Here is a 20479-nt window from a genome sequence, read left to right on the forward strand (position 1 = left end):
GAAGATATGAAGACCAACAAACATGAAGGTTGTGCAAACATGAATACATAGCAAATTCCCAGACTTCAATGCAAATACATTGTAGCCTCCTAAAAGACTATAATCATTTCATTGAAGACACCAATTTACCATAGCGGCTTGCCCCCTTTAAATCAAATGGGATCCAAAGTTTAACAGAAGAAGAGTATCTCAGCTCGATTTTCAAGTGCTTATTGAATGGATTACATTCCATCGTACTTCATTTGAACAACGATTGGGACACTATGTATCTTTTGAACTCATGCGGCAGAACTCAGAATGAAACTCTAAGCTACCTACGTACCTTGGTGTACAGGATCAATTCATACCATAGTTCAGAATGAGTGGTTTTTTTTATGTTATAACCTTTGCCTAGGTTGCCTCTTTCAAGGTTTTCAACGTAGCAATTTTTTTGGTGGGTCGTATATAGCTTAGACTCATGCAGGCCCGGAGTGTAGGAACATGTAGTTTAGGCTCGTGCGTCAAAGAGCGTTGCAACTTCAAGGATAATACTTCTTCAAAAATTTGCCATTGATAGGGCTGATTCCCATGCCATCTGCATTAACCAGCTTGTAATCCCCACTTGAATAAGCTTCTTGTACGACATATGGCCCATCCCATTTTGAAGTGAACTTCCCTACATGTTTATGGGAAGTAATAATGGGTCTTTGTATGGCAAAGACTTGATTTTCCTACTTGAAAGGAACTGGGGTGAACTCTTTTATTGAAGGCGCGAGGTAATCGAGCTTGATAGCATTCAAGACTCTATTGAGCTTCCAACCTCTTCTCATCAAGAGCCTCCAACTCTACTAATAGAAGTCGAAAATTTTCATCATCGGTGATCCCTTCTTGAATAGCTAATCGTAATGAAGGTATTTGATGCTCGAGTAGCAAGACGACTTTGATTCCATAAATGAGTGAATAAGGGGTCGCTTGTGTTGGCATGCGGTGAGTTGTCCTATATTCCCACAAAGTTTCTTCCATACAGTCATGCCAATCTCGTTTGCATTTGGAGATGACTTTTTTTAACAAGTTGCAACGAATCTTATTGAATGCCTCGACTAAACCATTGGCGACAACATTGTACATAGAAAAGTTATGTTGCTTAAAGCCAAAGAGATCACAAATCTTTTCCATCAACCTATTGTCGAATGGCTTACAATTATCCCTTATTATGTAATGAGGAATGACAAAGCGATAGATTATGTTTACTCGGATGAAACTTGCAATATTTTCCTTCTTTACTTCCTTAAGAGCAACAACTGCAGCCCATTTTGAGACGTAGTCAGTTGCAGCCAAGATGTATAAGTGCCCACTAGAGGATTTTGGTAGTGGTCCAACAACATCCAGTCCCTAAGCAACAAATTTTCATGATGCAACAGTTGAATGTAACACTTCAAGAAGTTGATGAATAAAATTTGCACGGAATTGGCAAGCCTTGCATCTTCGAGCGTAGTCCAAGCAATATTTTACCATCATTGACCAATAATATCCCATCATTTTTATATGGAAGTAGAGCTTTGATCACTACTGGTGTGACCCAAATACCCCAGAATGTGCTTCTTGCAAAGCTTGGAGTACTTCATCTTTCCCTAAGCATCGAAAGAGTACTCCCTAAAATGATCTTCTGTATAGAGTATCTTTGTAGTAAAGGAAACGAGGTGCACAACGGCGAATTTCAGTCCTTCTCCTTGGATTTTCTGGAAGTATACCGTAGCTCAAGTAATCGATAATGGGTTGTTGGCATTCTTCCTTCTCACCTTCAGAAACAACGACAAGATGCTCGAGTTTATTGTCTTCACTTTCATCTTCATTTGGCAGCGGGACTACCCACTTTTGGTAGATAGTAACTTGCGCTTGATCAGGCAGGATAAACGATGAAGCTAGGGTAACTAAAGTATCAGCCTTCTTATTTTCTTTCCTAGGTACATGTTGGATAGTCATATCACCAACCCATCCCATCAAATTTTTAGCATAATTATGATAAGGGTGTAATTCATGTTTCTTGACCTCGTAGCTACCTAAATGCTGGTTGACCACTAATTGGGAGTCACCAAAGAATTGCAATTGCAACTGCTTCATATCGACAGCCATTTCAAGACCAAGTATTAGTTTTTAATATTCAGTAACATTGTTGGAGTAGAGTTGTGTCAATGTAAAGGAGTAGGGCAGAACCTCCCCTTGAGAAGTGACAAATTCTATGCCAGCACTGGCTCCTCCACGATCTGCAGAAACATCAAAGTACATCTTCCATGGAGGTTGTACTTCAACGACCATTGCGTCTTCTTCAGGTAGTTCATCAGTTAGTTCCCAGTCACCAGGTATCGGATGATATGCCAAGAAGTCTGCCAATGCTTGTCCTTTTATAGCCTTTTGAGGGATGTACACAATCTCGAATTGTTGAAATTGGAGGTACCATCTCACTAGTCGATTACTAAGAAAAGGTTTTGACATCACGAACTTGATGAGATTTGCTTTAGAAATAAGACGAACAACAAAAGCTTGAAAGTAGTGCTTCAACTTTTGAATTGAGAAGACGAGCGCTAAACACAACTTTTCAATTGGCGAATAATTCAGCTCGTTTGGTGTTATCATCCTGCTCAAGTAGTAAAGAGAGTTTTCTTTTCCCTCACTATTTTCTTGGGCCAACTGTGCTCCAAAAGATCTTTCTTGTGCCGCAATGTACAGTGTCAATGGCTTTCCAAGTATAGGGGCTACTAAAACTGGAGGCTTCATCAAGTAGGATTTAATGCTCTCAAAGGCATTGCTACACGCTTGGTCCACCTTGAAAGGGATACCTTTCTTCATAAGGTGACTGAATGGTTAGCATCTCCTAGATAGATTCGAGATGAATCTCCTAAGATAAGTAGCTTTCCCTGCAAACTTTTCAATTCATGAATATCTCGAGGCTCAAGCATTTTCAAAATTGCATCAACTTTGGTTTGATCAATTTCGATCCCTCGATGCCAGACAATGAAATATAGGAACTTTGTAGAAGTAACTCCAAAGGCACATTTCAATGGATTCATCCTAAGTTGGTACCTCCGGAGCAACTCAAATACCATTCTCAAGTCTTTCAAGTGGTCGCTCCTCTTTCTCGATTTTACCACCAAGTCATCTACATAACATTCAACATTCTTGTGGAGAAGGTCATCAAAAATATTCTGCATAGCCCTTTGGCAAGTAGCACCAGCATTTTTTAAGCCAAGAGGCATTACCCTGTAGCAATAAATACCCTTGGGGTGCGGAATGCAGTAAGCTCTTCATCTTTTGGTGCCATGTGAATTTGGTTATAACCCGACGAACCATCCATAAATGACATTTCCTCGTACCTAGTAGTAGCATCGATCATCAGCTCTGGAATAGGAAGTGGGAATTCATCTTTGGGACACGCATTGTTGAGATCCTTAAAGTCAACGCACACTTGAATTTGGCCATTCTTCTTCCTTACAGGGGAAATACTTGAAACCCATGTTGGGTATTTAACTTCACGAATAAAGACAGCTTCGATGAGTTTGTTAACTTCGATTTCAATTAGGGGAACCAAGTCCGGCCTAAAGCGCCTTTGAGCTTGCTTAACAGGACGAGCGCCATTCTTGACTGCAAGATGATGGAATGCTACTTTAGGGTCCAAAGCAGGCATCTCTTTGTAACTTCAAGCAAAAACATCCCGAGACTCCTTGAGTAACTTAGTATAAGTGCTTTATTCATCAACTTCTAGTAAAGCCACTACAACAAAAAGGTATTTAGCGGCAATCTATTAGTGGCAATAAAAACATGGCCACTAAATAATTTTACAAACCCAAATGATAGCGACAAATGAGCATTGACCGGTATTAAGTACCTTTTACTGGCAATAAAAAGAAATGGCCACTAAAACTCACTAGTTTAAAGAAAATTTTACTACGTATTATTTTAACTTTCTATCCAAATAACTTTTCAGCGAAAAAAATATTCCCTCCTATTCCTTAAAATATTTCCGCCTATTCTTTGGACTTAAGTTCGGAATACTTTTGAAATTATTTTAGCAATAGTAAACACTTCTCATCGTCGCTGCCCTACCGCCATCGCTATCTGTCTTCTCTATTTTACCGTCGCCAGCCACCAATCCCAGGTAACACAAATGATATCTCTCTCTCTCACTGATATATAAATATGTATATAAAATTTTGCAGAGTTTGGATGGGAGAGAGATCTGGGTAAATGTTGCTGAAGATAAATCCAAGCGCAGCTATGAGTCTTTCAAAATTTTGATTTAGGTATTTCTTTTTTGCATTTGCTGTAAGTTTTGAGTCTCGACTTGCAAATTTCTTATAAGATAATGTGTTTAATGATGTTTTTCCTTTATTTTGCTTTTTGGGAGCGTTAGATTGGTGAATGAATGTTTGTGACATGCGAAATTCGCCTTCCACTTGTATGTTAAATTACTGTTTCTTTTAAGCCGTGGTGTGCTCAAGTAGCTAGATGAAACCAGTAAATATAGAAAGTTTTGGAGTATTTAAAGTAGTAACCTTTTGTTATTAACTGACTTCTAGGTACTCGACCTTTTGCCTCACTAGGATTTGCTCGTATTCATTATAAAAAGTTGTATGCTCAGTATCTAAGCAACTATCTTTGTTTTTCTTTTTTTTCCATTACTGTTTCTTTTGTGGCATAATCTGTGTTTCTTACTCCATTTCACATATGGAAGAACTAATAAAAAAATATTGCAATTTTATATTTTGTACAATGAAATAGAGTGAGAGCAGCTGAAGATTCAACAACTGTTCTTTTAGTTTGATGCCAAGATACTCATCAAGTTAGTTCCTTATTAAGATCGAACAATTCTTTGAGGCTACCTTGTTAGGAAGAGTAATCAGAGATTTGAAGAAAAATGTAGAATAGTTTGTTGAGACACTTATGATAGGTCGTGTTAGCTACTTACTGCCACTCGGATTTTACTACCACTAAGCACTTTATCTTTTAGTGCTTAGAAAAACTCTAGAGTCTCAAGTGTGCTTTGGACAAATTGATACATCATGAGTTTATCGGAGATTCTTGAGTCCGAGAAAGACACTTCACGAAAAGCTAAGTATTTTTAACAAGTAATTCAACATTCCAATATGTTAGCTTGCTGCCACTCAAATTTTATAGTCACTAAGCATTTTACTATATAGTGCTTCAAAGAAAACTCTATAGTGTATTAGGTAAAGATCAGATATATCATGAGTTTATAGGAGAAGTAGAGTATTTGTGGTATATAACTTGTTCAAGGCATGTTTATGAGAGAAATAAACATTCAATGTAAGGGTAAAGTGTTTAAGGTTTTTATGTGGATTTACTGTTCGTCTAGTTTCTCAAGGTTCATGCTTTATTGCACAGAATTTGTTTTCTTGAGAAAGATTTTGGCAACTATTAAGTGGCCATTTAGATATTAATCATTCTCCTTTTTTTCTTTCTATTTAATGTGTTAAATTGAACCAAATTGCATTTAAGTCACATAAGATCTTGTTATAAGAACTTAAATTTCCCTTTGATTTGAATACAACCATACTAATACCTTATTGCCTATTTATTTGCAGGCTCGAATTAAAAAGATTATGCAAGATGATGAGGATGTGCGGGTGATTAATGGCATGGTTGTCCCTCTTTTAATCTGTAAGTGCTCTTGAAAAGTCACATAGTTCAGTGAACTAAGTTAACATCTTTTAGTTCGTATTATCATGTATGAAGTAGGATTTAAAGAAATCTTGGTAGATTATGCTCAGTTCACGCTAAGGAGTTTGAGTTGTCTTGTTTGATTTAACAAACTTCATATGGTAATTAAGTTCAAATAATACAAAATACTCATACTGTTAGGACCCATAACATTGAAATGGAGGGTGTTTTTGATGAAGCATTTGTTAGCCTACTCATAAAAATTTCAGGACTACAATAGAAGACATTTTAATATTTTATACAATTGTACCAGAAAGAATACATACACAATTCAAGCTAATTAAGATATGTCATCAAAGAAAGAAAACACATCATTTATCGCATACGGGAAGGCATATCAATTAACTTAGCATGTTATCTAAGTAGGTATCTTTGAAATATATAAAAAACAATTGACGGTCAAAACTAGAATGCTACATTTGTAAAATGTTCTTATGAGCAGCAGACTTTGATCTAAATATTTGGTATTGCTCGCTAAATTTTGATTTATATGCTTTCCTCAACATTTTACTAAATAACTTTGAGGCAACACAGAAAACTCTGCCTTATATAGACATTTTGGCTTCTTTAATTCATAACTTTTGTTGTATGCTGGAGCAAAAAATCTGTGTATAGGCCCCATTTTAGTTTTCTTTATCTTTTCAGATGTAGATGTAGTTAATTGTTGAATTTATCTACCACTTTATACCTATAATAATTCTGCCTAGAATAAATTGGGCAGCTTTGTTTTATTATCCATACTGAAATTTAGTTGCTTAATCACTGGGAAGGCAAAAACGAGGAATATGTTAGAAAAGGTTTATGTCAATAGGTGAGATATTATTTTATGTATATGTAATCAGTTTGCATGAGCATTAGAGTTCTAATTTTAACTTTGGCTTTTTATTTTTTACTGTCTATTCAAAAAATTGTCTATTCTGCTAATTTTATCAACTATAGAGAAGCCTCCCTTTTTAACTTGTGAGAATTTGTAAGCATGCCAAACAAAATATGTTTCTTTTTAGAATCTAGAAGCTACTGATAATAAAAAAATTCAAAGAACAAAGGAAAGGGTGAAAGATATACTATTTTGAGAATGTAAATGTCCCATAATTATTTTTTGATTATTGATGGATCTCACATGTGGTTGTACGTATACTCTTTTATTTTATCATTTCACGTCATACATTATGATATTTAGGAATTTGGCATGTGGAAAGCTTCATTGTGATCAAGAGCTTGAGAATCTCGTGATTCTTATTTTCTAGTTTGTAGCCATTTGATAACATATTATCAAAAGCTGATAATAGTAATTAGATTCAAATAGCTTAGCTTTTTTATTATATTGTCAACATTTTGAAATTGTGAATTAGTAGTTGTTTTTGTTTGATGTGGATTTCATGAAGTGAATTTAGCATTTCGAAATGGATTAGTATTATTTACTTTTAATTGCAATAAGAAAAATTGGTAAAAGGTCTTCCTGGATGGTAATAAGATAAATTTACATCGGCTATAACAAAAATTCGTTATATATGTGAAAGAAGGTATATGCATGAATAGTCGAATGGCCATAATATTTGTCACCAGATGGGGTTCCTTCTACTACCAATTAAATTGGTCTTTAGCTATAATAGTAAAAGCTGCAAAATGTATTATATATGGAATTTTTGGGGAGCTTTAGTGGCAATTATAATTGTCGGTAAATAATTATAGCTAAAACTAGTACACATATACTGGCCATAATAGCGGTCTTTACCAGCATTTGATCAAATGGTCGCTAAAGCCTTTGTCGACGCCAGCTACAAAGGCGTATGATTAATTGCTGGTAAATATTTTTGCGGCTATTTGTATTGCCGCTAAATAGCATTTTTATAGCCGCTAAAAGCCTTTTTTGTTGTAGTTAGGTAGGTGAGTCTTGGTTCTTTATCAATGCCAAGGTTAACTTCTTTTAAGGCATCAATTGTTGTCTTCACCCCTTCTTCAAGTTCAGGTGGAGCATCTTTCGCATCTTCATCTTCTTGAGAGTCCCCATCATTGAAGGATATGTGATAACACGGTGAATCATCCTCCAATTTCTCATCATCCTCCATTAGAGATGAAATAGCATTCTCGCCTTGTGTAGTAACATGATACGAAGAACCCACACTTTCTTCATCTTCGTCATGTTCCTTAGTGTAGACCACAGTATATGGCTTTACCTTCAATACTTCTTTACATAAAACCACAAGTTTTGTTTGTCGCCTCATTCTAGAAGGAACCAAACTTTGGAAATCCTTAGAGATCTTCTGGATTCTGGGCGAAGCGGGTGTTCTTATGCTTTGATAATTTCTCTAGAACTTGTTCCCCTTATTTAATGGACCCAATTTCTCAAATACGGAAGTCCTCACAGTTGATTTTCCAAGTCGATCAAAGACAGAAGGCCTGTTAGAAGCGACAGATTTATCTTTTACAGTGATATAATAGTTGCTCACCCTTCTAATAGAGATGCGCACTAGTGACAGTTACTTGTATCCCAAACCTTCCTGTGGTTGCCTTGTAGTAGCTTCTGATGGGAGCTTCCTTTACTTTGATGACTGATTAGGATTGTATCCAGCGTTTGCAAATAGCCTGTAAGCATTAAGATCAAAATCTTCATCTATTCGCTTTGTAGGTAGTGCCACATTCTACAAATGATTTTGGGCCACAAACCCTGCAAGTAGCGTTGAGGACAACTTTACTGCTTCAATTCGTTTAACCGGAAGAGATAACCCCTTTAGCATGTTTGTTTGGAGATTAGATTATTCACCTTCATCTTTCTTCTTTCTAGGAACATATTGGAGTGCAGAAGTTACTTTCTTGCCGTGAGACACAATGTTCCCTTTATGAGAATTATTTGTGTCAGGGTGTACTTACTCGGCAACAACTTTGGTTTTGTCGGCAGCCACCTCAGCTCTTTCAGTCGTGGACTCATCATTCTTTCCCTTCATGACATCATCAGCTTTTAACTCCTTCACAATGTGGTTCTTTAAGTAGAACTTTGCATCGGCGAAGTGTGACTTAGCCTCGTTGAATGGCTCGTCATCAGAAACTATCTTTTTCTCGACATCACCCTCGTAGTACTTCAAATATTGATGGTAGGCAAATGAAACCACTTAATTCTCATGTATCCAAGGCCTTCCAAGAAATATGTTGTATGAAGTCTTTGTATCGATCACATGCACTCATGCACTTGATTGCATATCTTCAATGGTGATCCCCAACCTGATCGCATTTATGGCTCTGTGCCCCCTTGGTTGAATCCTTGAATCATCACATGACTTTTGGAGAGTTTGTTGATGGGAATACCAAGTTATTTCACAGTGCGAATTGGCAAGATGTTCACTGAGGATCCTCCATCAACCAAAATTTGATTTACCTTTTCATTGTGCATATGGCCAACCAGGTACAACAGGCGGTTATGAGGAGTGTCACCTAGTAGAAGATCATCATTTGTGAATGTAATTTTTTCCTCGCAAGTATTAACTTCTTTAGGAATGGACTCGATAAGCTTTTCTGAAGATGGTGCCAACGGTAGGTCATCACTCTTTTCTTCCCCTTTATCAGCATCGCAATAAGAGGCCTCAATACCATCACGAGAAATCTTCATATAGAACCAATATGACAAGAAATCCTCCAAGGTCACTGGATGTCGTGGCTTTTGACGGTGGTGCACCTCCACTTTTGCTTTCTTCAAGCGCCTAACTGGATTCTGTTTCCTTGATCTTTTTACCATTATTTTCCTTATTGGTTGTTCTTTTGATTCTTTTTGTGGGCTTCTTTTGTGGCGCCTTCGACGAGCCACCAACGTCCAACCTTTATTATCATCAGGCTGATCAACTTCAACTTTGTTGTTCTCCAATAATTCTTCATCTATACTTTCTTTGAAACTACATATTTCATATGGATTGAATGAGCCAAAGGTGATAGAGACTTGGTTTGTGCTTGCTTTCTCATCTTTAAGCACGATCTTTTTTTCACGAGCCAAGTCCATAACTTTGTCCTTGAAGATAAAACACTTCTCATGATGGTGGCTTACAAGTCGATGGTATTTGCAGTAATTTGGGTTATTCGTTTTCCCAGCTTTATTCGGCCGCTTCATCTACGAAAGCTCAATGAGCTTTAACTCGAGGAGTTCTTCAAAAATTGCTGACACATCAGAATCCAAAAATGAGTACTCTTTCTCTTGCATTTCTTTTAGAGTTAACTTTCCACTTGGCTTATCTTGAAAATATGTGGATTTCATATTCTACTTCTTGCTCACCTTCGTTTTGAATTTCACAGGTGATGTGTTGACATTCATAGTTTCTTTGTTTTCAGGCTTGGGTACAAACTTGCTCAATTGCTTGACTTCTTGCTTGTTGTTCCATTTACGAGGCTCATAGATGGGCAGCCTTTCATTTCCAGCGGAGGCCATGCTCAACTCCATGTCATGGGTATGAGTTGCAAGTTCTTCAAATGTGCTAGACTTGATACCTTGAAATATATAGTGCAGCCCCCAGTGCATGCCTTGGATTCCCATTTCTATGACAGAAGCTTCACTAAGCCTGTTTTTACAGTTGAGGCTTGCATTCCTCCAACAATTGATAAAGTCGATAGCTGGTTCACCCTGTCGTTGACGAGTATTTCTAAGTTCTATCATACTTACAATATGTTTCCTTGTCACGATCCGAGTTCGCCCTTCGTGAACTGTCGTGACGGAACCTAGTCTCTACGATTAGGTAAGCCTAACAAATTAGGGAAAAAGGAAACAAAAGATAAATCCAGCCAAAACTGCGGATAAAAAAACATAAATAAACGTTTAAGATGCCGCTTGGCATATACAATACAAACTCTCAAACAAAAAAGAACTCCCTAAACCTGGAATCTCATGAATTCACAAGTTGTTGAATGACTACAAGTGTTCTAATCTCCAGAATGTCTATAAGTAAATACTGGAAAGCTAAAGCTAGAGGGGAGAATAGAGAGGGACTCCTCGGTCTGCGGACGCGACAAATATACCTCCAAGTCTCTGAAGGTCGCCTCACCTCACAGATGGTATGGCTGTGTCGAAGAACCTGGATCTGCACATGAAAAACATGCGCAGGAAGGGCATGAGTACACCACAGCGGTACTCAGTAAGTGCCAAGCCTAACCTCGGTCGAGTAGTGACGAGGAAAGTCAGGGCCCTACTGATTATAGATGAAAAACAAGGTAAGACAGTATAGAATGTGACAATATAATTAAATACTAATAGTATGAAGTAACACAGGACAATAAGAATAACAAATACAACGGATAGAAAATTATAGAAAGAACGTAACTCCGCATATAGATAGCAACCGTGGATCTACCAGGATACCGTCCTGTAGTCCCCAAATATAAATATCCAGTGGATCTCCTGGGTGACGTCTCGTAGTCCAAATCATAAAGGTGCAAAGGAAACTCCCAGAATACCAATCCATAGTCCCAAATGTAAATACCCAGTACTGGGGGAATCTACCGGGTGCAATCCCGTAGTTCCAATATAAATGTGCAGGGGTATCTACCGGAATACCGATTCGTAGTCCCAAAGTAAACAAGCAGGGGGATCTTCTGGGATATCGTCCCGTAGTCCTAAAGTAAACACACAACCGTCTCAGAAGTATACACAGTTCTATCAAGAATTAAATAGGAAATTTCTACTCTAACATGCTGCACAGAGTACAAGTAGGCAATTAAGGTAGGTAAGACAATTAAGTCACGTAAGCATGCTTTTCCTAATCTAAACAAGAGTCTTCAAGTACAAGTATTTGCTAAATTACAAGAAAACATAGGTATTAGTTTAATGAAAATGGGAGTTCAACAATTAGCACGTGCACACACTCGTTACCTCACGTACATGGCACTCATATAACAAAATACCAAATCCTAAAGGGAGTTCCCCCACACAAGGTTAGGTAAGTCACTTATCTCGAATCAGCTTAATCAACTCGACATCACGTTCTTGCCACGAGTACCCGATGTCAAATGGCCCAAATCTATTCAAATGAATTGTATAATGTAAATATAACTTCAAGTAACCAATTCCACTAATTAAATTGAAGCTAACACGCGAAATTAAGAAAATCGGCCAAAAAGTCCCTTGGGCCCATGTCTCGGAACCGGATAAATTTACAAAACTAGAATCCTTACACTCTCACGAGTTCATGCATACCAAATACATCAAAATCGGACCACAAACAACCTCTCAAATCCCCAATTCCAAGTCTCCAATTTCAAACCCTAAACCCCCAATTCTAACCATTATTTTCCTTAAATTTCTTGCCAAATCAGTAGAATAATACCATATAAACAAGTTTGGGTTCCAAAAATCTTACCTCCTTGAAGCTCCCTTGAATCCTCTCTCAAAAACCTCCCAAAAAGCTCAATTCTCGGATAAAAATGGTAAAAGAATAGGCTAGAATTGCGACAGAAACCTTATATAGGTTCTGACCCAGGGTTTCCGCACCTGCGACCATATCCTCGCACCTGTGGACCCGCACATGTACCTCGAGAGGGGAGAATAGAGAGGGACTCTACGGTCTGCGGATGCGGCAGATATACCTCGAAGTCTCTGAAGATCGACTGATGGTATGGGTGAGCTGAAGAACCTGGATCTGCACATGAAAAATATGCGCAGGAAGGGCATGAGTACACCACAACGGTACTCAGTAAGTGCCAAACCTAACCTCGGTCGAATAGTGACGAGGAAAGTCAGGGCCCTACTGATTATAGATGAAAAACAAGGTAAGACAATATAGAATATGACAATATAATTAAATACTAACAGTATGAAGCAACACATGACAATAAGAATAACAACAAATACAACGGACAGAAAATTACAGAAAGAACGTAAATCCACATAGAGATAGCAATCGTGGATCTACCAGGATACTGTCATGTAGTCCCCAAATATAAATATCTAGTGGATCTCCCAGGTGTCGTCCCGTAGTCCAAATCATAAAGGTGCAAGGGAAACTCCCAGAATACCAATCCGTAGTCCCAAATGTAAATACTCAGTACTGGGGGAATCTACCGGGTGCAATCCTGTAGTTCCAATATAAATGAGCAGGGGGATCTACCGGGAATACCGATTCATAGTCCCAAAGTAAACAAGCAGGGGGATCTCCTAGGATATCGTCCCGTAGTCCCAAAGTAAACACACAACCATCTCAGAAAAATACACAGTTCTATTCAAGAATTAAACAGAAAATTTCTACTCTAACATGCTGCACAAAGTACAAGTAGGCAATTAAGGCAGGTAAGACAATTAAGTCACTTAAGCATGCTTTTCCTAATCTAAACAAGAAGCTTCAAGTACAAGTATTTGCTAAATTACAAGAAAACATAGGTATTAGTTTAATGAGAACGGAATTTCAACAATTAGCACGTGAGCGCACTTGTCCCCTCACGTACACAACACTCATATAACAAAATACCAAATCCTAAGGGGAGTTCTCCCACACAAGGTTAGGCAAGCCACTTACCTCGAACCAGCTCAATCAACACATCACGTTCTTGCCATGAGTACTCGACTCCAAATGACCCAAATCTATTCAAATGAATTGCATAATATAAATAGAACTTCAAGTAACCAATTCCACTAATTAAATTGAAGCTAACATGCGAAATTAAGAAAATCGGCCAAAAAGTCCACCGGGCCCACGTCTCGGAACCGGATAAAATTCCCAAAACTAGAATCCTTACACTCTCACGAGTTCATGCATACCAAATACATCAAAATCGGACCACAAACAACCTCTCAAATCCCCAATTCCAAGTCTCCAATTTCAAACCCTAAACCCCCAATTCTAACCATTATTTTCCTTAAATTTCTTGCCAAATCAGTAGAATAATACCATATAAATGAATTTGGGGTTCCAAAAATCTTACCTCCTTGAAGCTCCCTTGAATCATCTCTCACAAACCTCCCAAAAAGCTCAATTCTTGGATAAAAATGGTAAAAGAATAGGCTAAAATCGCGACAGAAACCTTATATAGGTTATGGCCCAAGGTTTCCGCACCTCCGACCATATCCTCGCACCTGCGGTCCCAGGTGCGCATCTACGAAAATCAACTTAAAGTACTAGGCCGCACCTGCACTTCTTCTACTGCACCCGCGGTCTCGCAGGTGCGCTCAACCTATTGCACCTGTGGATTCTGGTTTCCAAGCGCCTATCCGCATCTGCAGCTCCTCCATCGCTTCTGCGATCACGCACCTGCAGTCCCCTAACCACAGGTGTGGTTATGACAAAACTTCATCCAAGCTTCAGATTATTCCTAAGTCCAATTCAACTTTCGTTAAGCACCCGAAACTCACCCGAGGTCATCGGGACCTCAACCAAATATGCCAATCAATCCTAAAACATCATACGAACTTATTTCAACCCTCGAATCATATCAAACAATGCTACAACCACAAATCGCTCTCCAATCCAAGCCTAAGGATTCTCAAAATTTCAAATTCCGCTTTCGATCAAAAAGTCTATCAAACCTCGTCCGAATGACCTGAAATTATGCACGCACGTCAAATTCATCACTACAGAGTAACTCCAACTCTTGGAATTCCTTTCTGATCCCTATATCAAAATCTCACTATCGAACCGAAAACTTAAAAAATTCAACTTTCGGTATTTCAAGCCTAAATAAGCTACGTACCTCCAAAACACAATCAGAATACGCCCATATGCCTGAAATCACCCAACGGAGCTAACGAGACCAACGAAATTCAATTCTGAGGTCGTTTTCACACTGCTCCGACTATAGTCCAAATTTTGAAGCTTAAACTCTCTTTTAGGGAATAAGTGTCTCAAAACACTCCGAAACCCAAAACGAATACTCCCGGTAACTCACAATAGCAGAAGCAAATATGGGGAAAGCAGTTAATAGGGGATCGGGACGTAAATTCTTAAAATGACTGGTCGGGTTGTATCACTCGTGCTATAAAAGCAATTGAGGAACTCTTGTTTGAGTTGATCTCAGTTATCAATAGATCCAGCCTCGAGGTCTGTATACCAATCAAAAGTATTTTATTTTAGTGAGCGGACAAACTACTTGACGAGGTAATCTCCATAAGTCCCAGCATTTGTTGCACGTCTCAACGAAGTGCGCCAAATATTGCTTTGGATTGCCTTTGCCATCAAACTGTTGAAATTTTATAGGTTGATAGCCAGCAGACATCTTCAACATATCGATCCTTGAAGTGCACAACTTTGCGTAGGTAAGGGAGGACTTGGAAGCAACTCATATATGTTTTTTATAGTCCCTTCAATGAACTCTTTTAGTTGATTGATTGGAATCATCCTTTCTGGAGAGACTAGAATTTTCTTAGTGGATGCAACTTGTCATGGGGGAGGATCAATCTCTTGAACTTCTAGGACCTTGCCATGTGCATGGGTGGATTCTTCTTCCATCAAGATTCCCACATTGTCTGTTAGCTTGTCAATCTAGCATCTTGATTTTTCATGCATTTGGTCAAGCTAGAAATTGCTTCCATCAAGTTTACCAACTGCTCCTCTACCGATAAAGCGTTTGTCACCATGGCTTGCATGATTGTTGTGGATGATGTGGAGTAGCATGGATTGTCACATAGATTGATCCTTGATTGGCTCACCTTATGCGTTGTAAGTGGGGAGGATCCATCACTTGAAGCATCACCATTTTCCTTCACAACAGAGTTCTTGGATCCGAAGAGGTGAAGCAGAGCAAGATTTTTCTTAATTTTTTCAGCAACATTGCTTCCTCCTTCGGGTGCGTTTGTGGAAGATATTGCTCCTTTTGAGGATGAAGATCCGAAAACAGGGGTTGTCCTAAAGAGTTTGCCTTACTCCTTGTATGTGATGACCAAAGGGCCATCTCTTGTTTTAGAAGTCAAATCCGTGTTCTGAGGCCTTAAAAACCTCCTTTTATCTCTCCTCGATTTGCGTGTGCAGTCGGCGCGTGTATTCGGAAAGCCTTTATGTGAAAATTTTAGAAAATGATGATTTTTGGCTTAAAAATATGATTTTAGTTGACTTTGATCAATATTTTGGGTAAACGGATCCGGACCCGTGTTCCAAAAATCCCGGAGGGTCTGTAGTAAAATATGGGATCTGGGCGTATGCCTGGAATCAAATTCCAAGGTCCCTAGCCCGAGAAATGAATTTTTGAAGAAAATTGATAAGACTGAAATGCAATAATTTAAATGATTCGATCTTGTTGGTATCAGTCGTATTTTGGTTCCGGAGCTCAGTGCAGGTCCGTTATAATATTTAAACCTTATCTGTGAAATTTGGTAAAAAACGGAAGTGATTTGACGTGATTCAGACCTTTGGTTGAGAAAATAGAGAGTTTGAAACAATCTTGAAAATTTCATATGTTTTGGTGTTGAATTCATAGTTCTAGATGTTATTTTGGCGATTTGATCGCATGAGCAAGTTCGTATGATGTTTTAAGACTTGTGTGCATGTTTGGTTTGGAGCCCCGAGGGCCCGGTGAGTTTTGGATAGGTTATGGAATGATTTTGGAGTTAGGAAAATGTTGTGGGTATGCTTCAGCTGTTGCAGGACACTGATCTCGCAATTGCGAGATCAGCCATCGCAATTGCAAGCTATGCAGGGTCCGCTTTTGTCAGCCTTTATTCGCAAATGCGACTAGGAGACTAGGCCAGCAGAGTTCGCAAATGCGAAATAGTCAGGGAAGGGGGATCATCGCAAATGCGACCAAAGGTTCACATTTGCGACAGTAGCAGAAATGCGGCAGGTTCGCAATTTCGACACCAATCTCGCATTTGCGAGCTTCACAATAGCGAAACTCAGGTCACAAATGCGACATCTGTAGCTGATCAAAACATAACTTAGATGGGATTTTTCATTCATTCTCCCATTTTTCAAAACATAAACTCCAAGAGGCGATTTTCCTAGGGCAAGTTCTTCCCCAAATCATAGGTAAATGATTCTTAACTTATTTCTTCCAGTCTATTTCATCTTTTTACAAGATTTCATCCTAGAATCTAGGATTTTTCATGGTGGAATTGGGTGTTTTTGGGTAGAATTTAGGAATTTCGAAATTTGGGGATTTAGACCTCAAATTGAGGTTGGATTCCAAGACCAATCGTATATCCGGGCTCCAAATTTCGAGTTTGGACCAAGCAGGCCCGAGGTCGGGTTTTGACTTTTTGGGAAAAATGTTAGAAAACCTATAATTATGCATTGAGATTGACTTCTTTAGCGTTTATTGATGTTATTAAGTTAATTATGACTAGATACGAGTGGATTGGTGGTGGAATCGAGAGGTAAAGCGGTGATTGAGCTTTTAAATACCCGTTGGCTTGAGGTAAGTGTTTGGTCTAACTTTGACTTGAGGGATTAGGGATCCCCGAATTAATTGATATGTAAATTTTCGTGTGTGTGGCGTATAGGTGTGGTGACGAGTACCTATGCGCCACCAAATTATCTTTTTAGCTTGTTCCCTTCCTCGTTTCCTATTATATTGTTTTTTGTCTTAATTGCTGCTTGCTCATAAATGTTTCCATGTCTAATTGCTTCATGTTAACTGTTATTTCTCTATTGAAGTATTAATTGTTTCGTAGTTTCATTTTATTATCTTGTTGGTTAAAGTTGGTTATTGGTGCTTCATGGTACACTTTGGTTGGTCTCGCTGTGTAGTTTTAACTGGTGAAGTTTCATAATTGTAGTGATATTCCATTGTGTTGGTTTGAGGTATAAGTGTTGTGGAGGATTTGAGTTAACTTGTGAAGCACTTGTCTTTATTTTGTGATTGGTGTTGATATATATTGGGATCAGGTTGCACGCCGCAACAGGAGGAATAAGGGTGAATGTTGGCAGGATTGGGTTGCGCGCCGCAACAAGGAGTAATAAGGGTAGACAGGTGGGATCGGGTTGCATGCCGCAACAAGAGGAATAAGGGTGATATATATATTAAGGAGTAATAAGGGTAGACTAGTGGAATCGGGTTGCACGCCGTAGCAAGGAGTAATAAGGTTGAAAATTTGTATTGTTATCGATTATATGGTGGGATCGAGATATGCGCCGCATCATTTGTTGTTTACGTATTCATCTTCTGTCGAGGTTCATTTGTGGTGTTGAAACTCCCTTAAGGATTGGTTATAGCTTAGTATTAGTAAAACGACTGAGTTCCATATTTACATAATGCCAGTTATTGTTACATTTCATTCTTTATTTCATTTCTGTCTTAGTATAAACTATTATAGGTTATGTGTTGTTATGCCCCGCCGTAGCCTTGTCACTATTTCGTCGAGGTTAGGCTCGGCACTTACCAATACATGGGGTCGGTTGTACTGATACTGCACTCTGCACTTTCTGTGCTGATTTCAGAGCTAGTGGCTGATCGAGAGATTGGTTGATGTTACTGCTTCCAGGAGACCCAAAGTAGTCCTGCAGGCGTCCGCAAGCCCTAGCATCCCTTTCTATCTTTACTTCATTTCTGTTTTACTTTCTTCGAGACAGATGTATTTTCTTGCAGACCATTACTTGTAGTATTCGTAGACTGTTTGTGAGTTGTGACATCAGTTTCTAGGTGGTATCTATTTCGGCTTTTGTTAATGGCATATGAGTAATAATTTAAATTATGTACTTCCACTTTTATTTTTGCTGATTTAGTTTTTGTTAAATTTTAATTATAAAAGGATAAAAGAAAAAGATGTAATATTCTGTAACGTTGGCTTACCTAGTGAGTACAATGTTAGGCGTCATCACGGTCCCGAAGGTGGGAAATTCGGGTCGTGACATTGCAGTTGGTCCAAAGCTTCCAAACGTAACATTGATAATATGCTAGAATTATATGTAAATGGATATGTTTTACCCATACTTTGGTGTGTTTTTAGGAGTTTTGAATGTTGAAAGATGACCAATTGAGCTTAATTATTGAAGTTTGTTATGTAAGAAGCCAAGAGTGAAGAATAGAAGCGATTAGAGCAATAGTGAAGCTAAAAGGTAATTTTTGAAGAAAAGTAAAATTGGACCAGTGAATAACTTCGAAAAGCACAGAAAAATCTGAAAAACACAACCAGACCCTGTCCGAAGCACAGCTATAGCACAAGGGCAAATTTGCCTTCGTTTTATCTTGAGGGGAAACTTAGTCAATTGACTTAAAGACGTGATATAAAAGCTTCTAACCCTTATTTCAACCACACGCTTAATCTGAGAAGCAAGAAATACCATTGTTGAATCAAAGTTGAGCCTGAAAGATCCTCAAGTTCATTCAAGAAGACGAATTGAAAGTTTCTATCCACTTTTCTATCTTTATTTCTATGAATATTGGTTTGACAATGGTTTATGTATTTTTGAGTAGTATTATGAGTAGCTAAACCCGTCATCTAGGGTTGATGGAACCAATTGTTGGATGAATTCTTGATTGCACTTCTTGTGGTTAATTGAAGGGCCCTTGATTAATTGTCTAGTTATCTTGTGTTGCTTTAGAGAGAACACATGATTAGATTGTTTTTGAACAACGCCACTTTCGAGTAAGTTAAGAGATTAGTTACTTGGATTTAAAAGTGAGATTAGAGATAACAAAGCCGTGGCGTGATCTTTATGAGTAGTGCGAATTGTCAGCTAGAGTAATTCGAGATAATACTTCTAGTAAATTATCGTAATTGATCAAGAGATAGTTGCAATAAACAAGAACTCATCATCTTTAGAGAGTGGTGCGGTGAGATTATAGCTAGTGTGTTAGGAATTAATCCGGCAATTGGGGAAAACGTAAACCCTAGACCTTTTTATCCTTGATTCAATCTTATTCTTGCTAGTTGATAGCTTTTATTGTCTTTTTTCTTAGTAAATAATTTTCGTTAATTCTTAAATCAAATATTGGACTCTGAAAGTTATCTGAGCTTATCATTAGTGATACTGGAAAGTTGTAACAAATAGGTTGGTTCTCTGTGAGATTCAACTCCGGACTCTTGAACTAAATTATTTTTGCAGCGACCGCTTAGTCCTTTTTATAAGGCATAGTTGGGCGTGATCAAACATCGAGGATGCTTTCCACATCAGCATAAAACCTGAAATTAGCAATCTTGGTAGAAGTTGATCTGGAGTTAACCTTCTTTGAAGCGATTTCGATGTTCTTGAACTTTGGTGATTAAAAAGTTGAGATGAGAGATAGATATTGTCCCACTGAGCATGCCAAAATTTGTAGACAATAAATTTGCGTCAAGAAAATAATCGAGACCGAAAAAGTATTGCAACAATCGTAGTATTTTATTTCAAACAATATGAGAATCGCAATCTCTATGAATCCTCTGATTCTTCTTTCCAATAGTAAATAAAAGATCATTCGAGCTTAATCTTGAATTTTATTTTATTTTAATCCAAGTGCTTGAGGTTGGATCTTGATCTTGACGTATTTTTAATCCAAGGGCTTGCAACTTGTTCTTGAATCTTCGTCTTGATCCTTTTAATCCTTAGAACACTTGAATGCCTCTAGCTTTTAGAGAAATCTGCAGCGTTTGATCTACGAGCTCTTTCATGATTCTTGTTATAACTTCTGGTCCATTTTCTGAGTTATGAAGCCCTATTTATAGTTATGGGAGGGAAGAGTTGTGATGATAATAAACTCTTTCCGACCAATCAGATTGAAGAGTGACAAGACCGCATTTGATTGGCCAGAACATGTTATTTGCACACGTGGCGCGATTTTATTGGTCTTTTAATTTGATTCGGCATGCCTTGTCATATTGACATGTGGCATGATCATATTGGCTCTTCCATTTGACTTGGAGCAAATTGGGCCTCTAGGAAGACGACAT

The 20479-nt window shown here is 38.2% G+C and overlaps 1 protein-coding gene and 1 long non-coding RNA gene across 4 annotated transcripts; one reads left to right on the forward strand and one right to left on the reverse strand.

Annotated features, from left to right (window-relative positions):
* Positions 1-1632: 1632 nt before the first annotated feature.
* On the reverse strand, positions 1633-2112 carry LOC138875643 (uncharacterized). Its single transcript, XM_070154495.1, has one exon. It carries the CDS (start codon positions 2110-2112, stop codon positions 1633-1635), a length of 480 nt encoding a protein of 159 aa, XP_070010596.1.
* Positions 2113-3964: 1852 nt separating this feature from the next.
* On the forward strand, positions 3965-18321 carry LOC104219908 (uncharacterized). 3 transcript variants are annotated; one of them, XR_011401639.1, is made up of 4 exons: positions 3965-4277; positions 5580-5655; positions 10030-10145; positions 16955-18029. It is a non-coding gene; the product is annotated as an uncharacterized lncRNA (long non-coding RNA). The 3 variants fall into 3 exon arrangements; XR_709403.2 differs by lacking the exon at positions 16955-18029 and adding an exon at positions 18048-18321 and having other exon boundaries at positions 3967-4277; XR_709402.2 differs by lacking the exons at positions 10030-10145; positions 16955-18029 and adding an exon at positions 18048-18321 and having other exon boundaries at positions 3987-4277.
* The last annotated feature ends 2158 nt before the right edge of the window (positions 18322-20479 follow it).

The sequence above is a fragment of the Nicotiana sylvestris genome, chromosome 8 (assembly GCF_000393655.2).
Source record: "Nicotiana sylvestris chromosome 8, ASM39365v2, whole genome shotgun sequence".
NCBI lineage: Eukaryota > Viridiplantae > Streptophyta > Magnoliopsida > Solanales > Solanaceae > Nicotiana > Nicotiana sylvestris.

What these genes read in the sequence shown, in the direction of transcription:
- LOC138875643 (XM_070154495.1), bottom strand. Translation starts at nt 2,112, where the DNA reads ATGGCTGTCGATATGAAGCAGTTGCAATTGCAATTCTTTGGTGACTCC.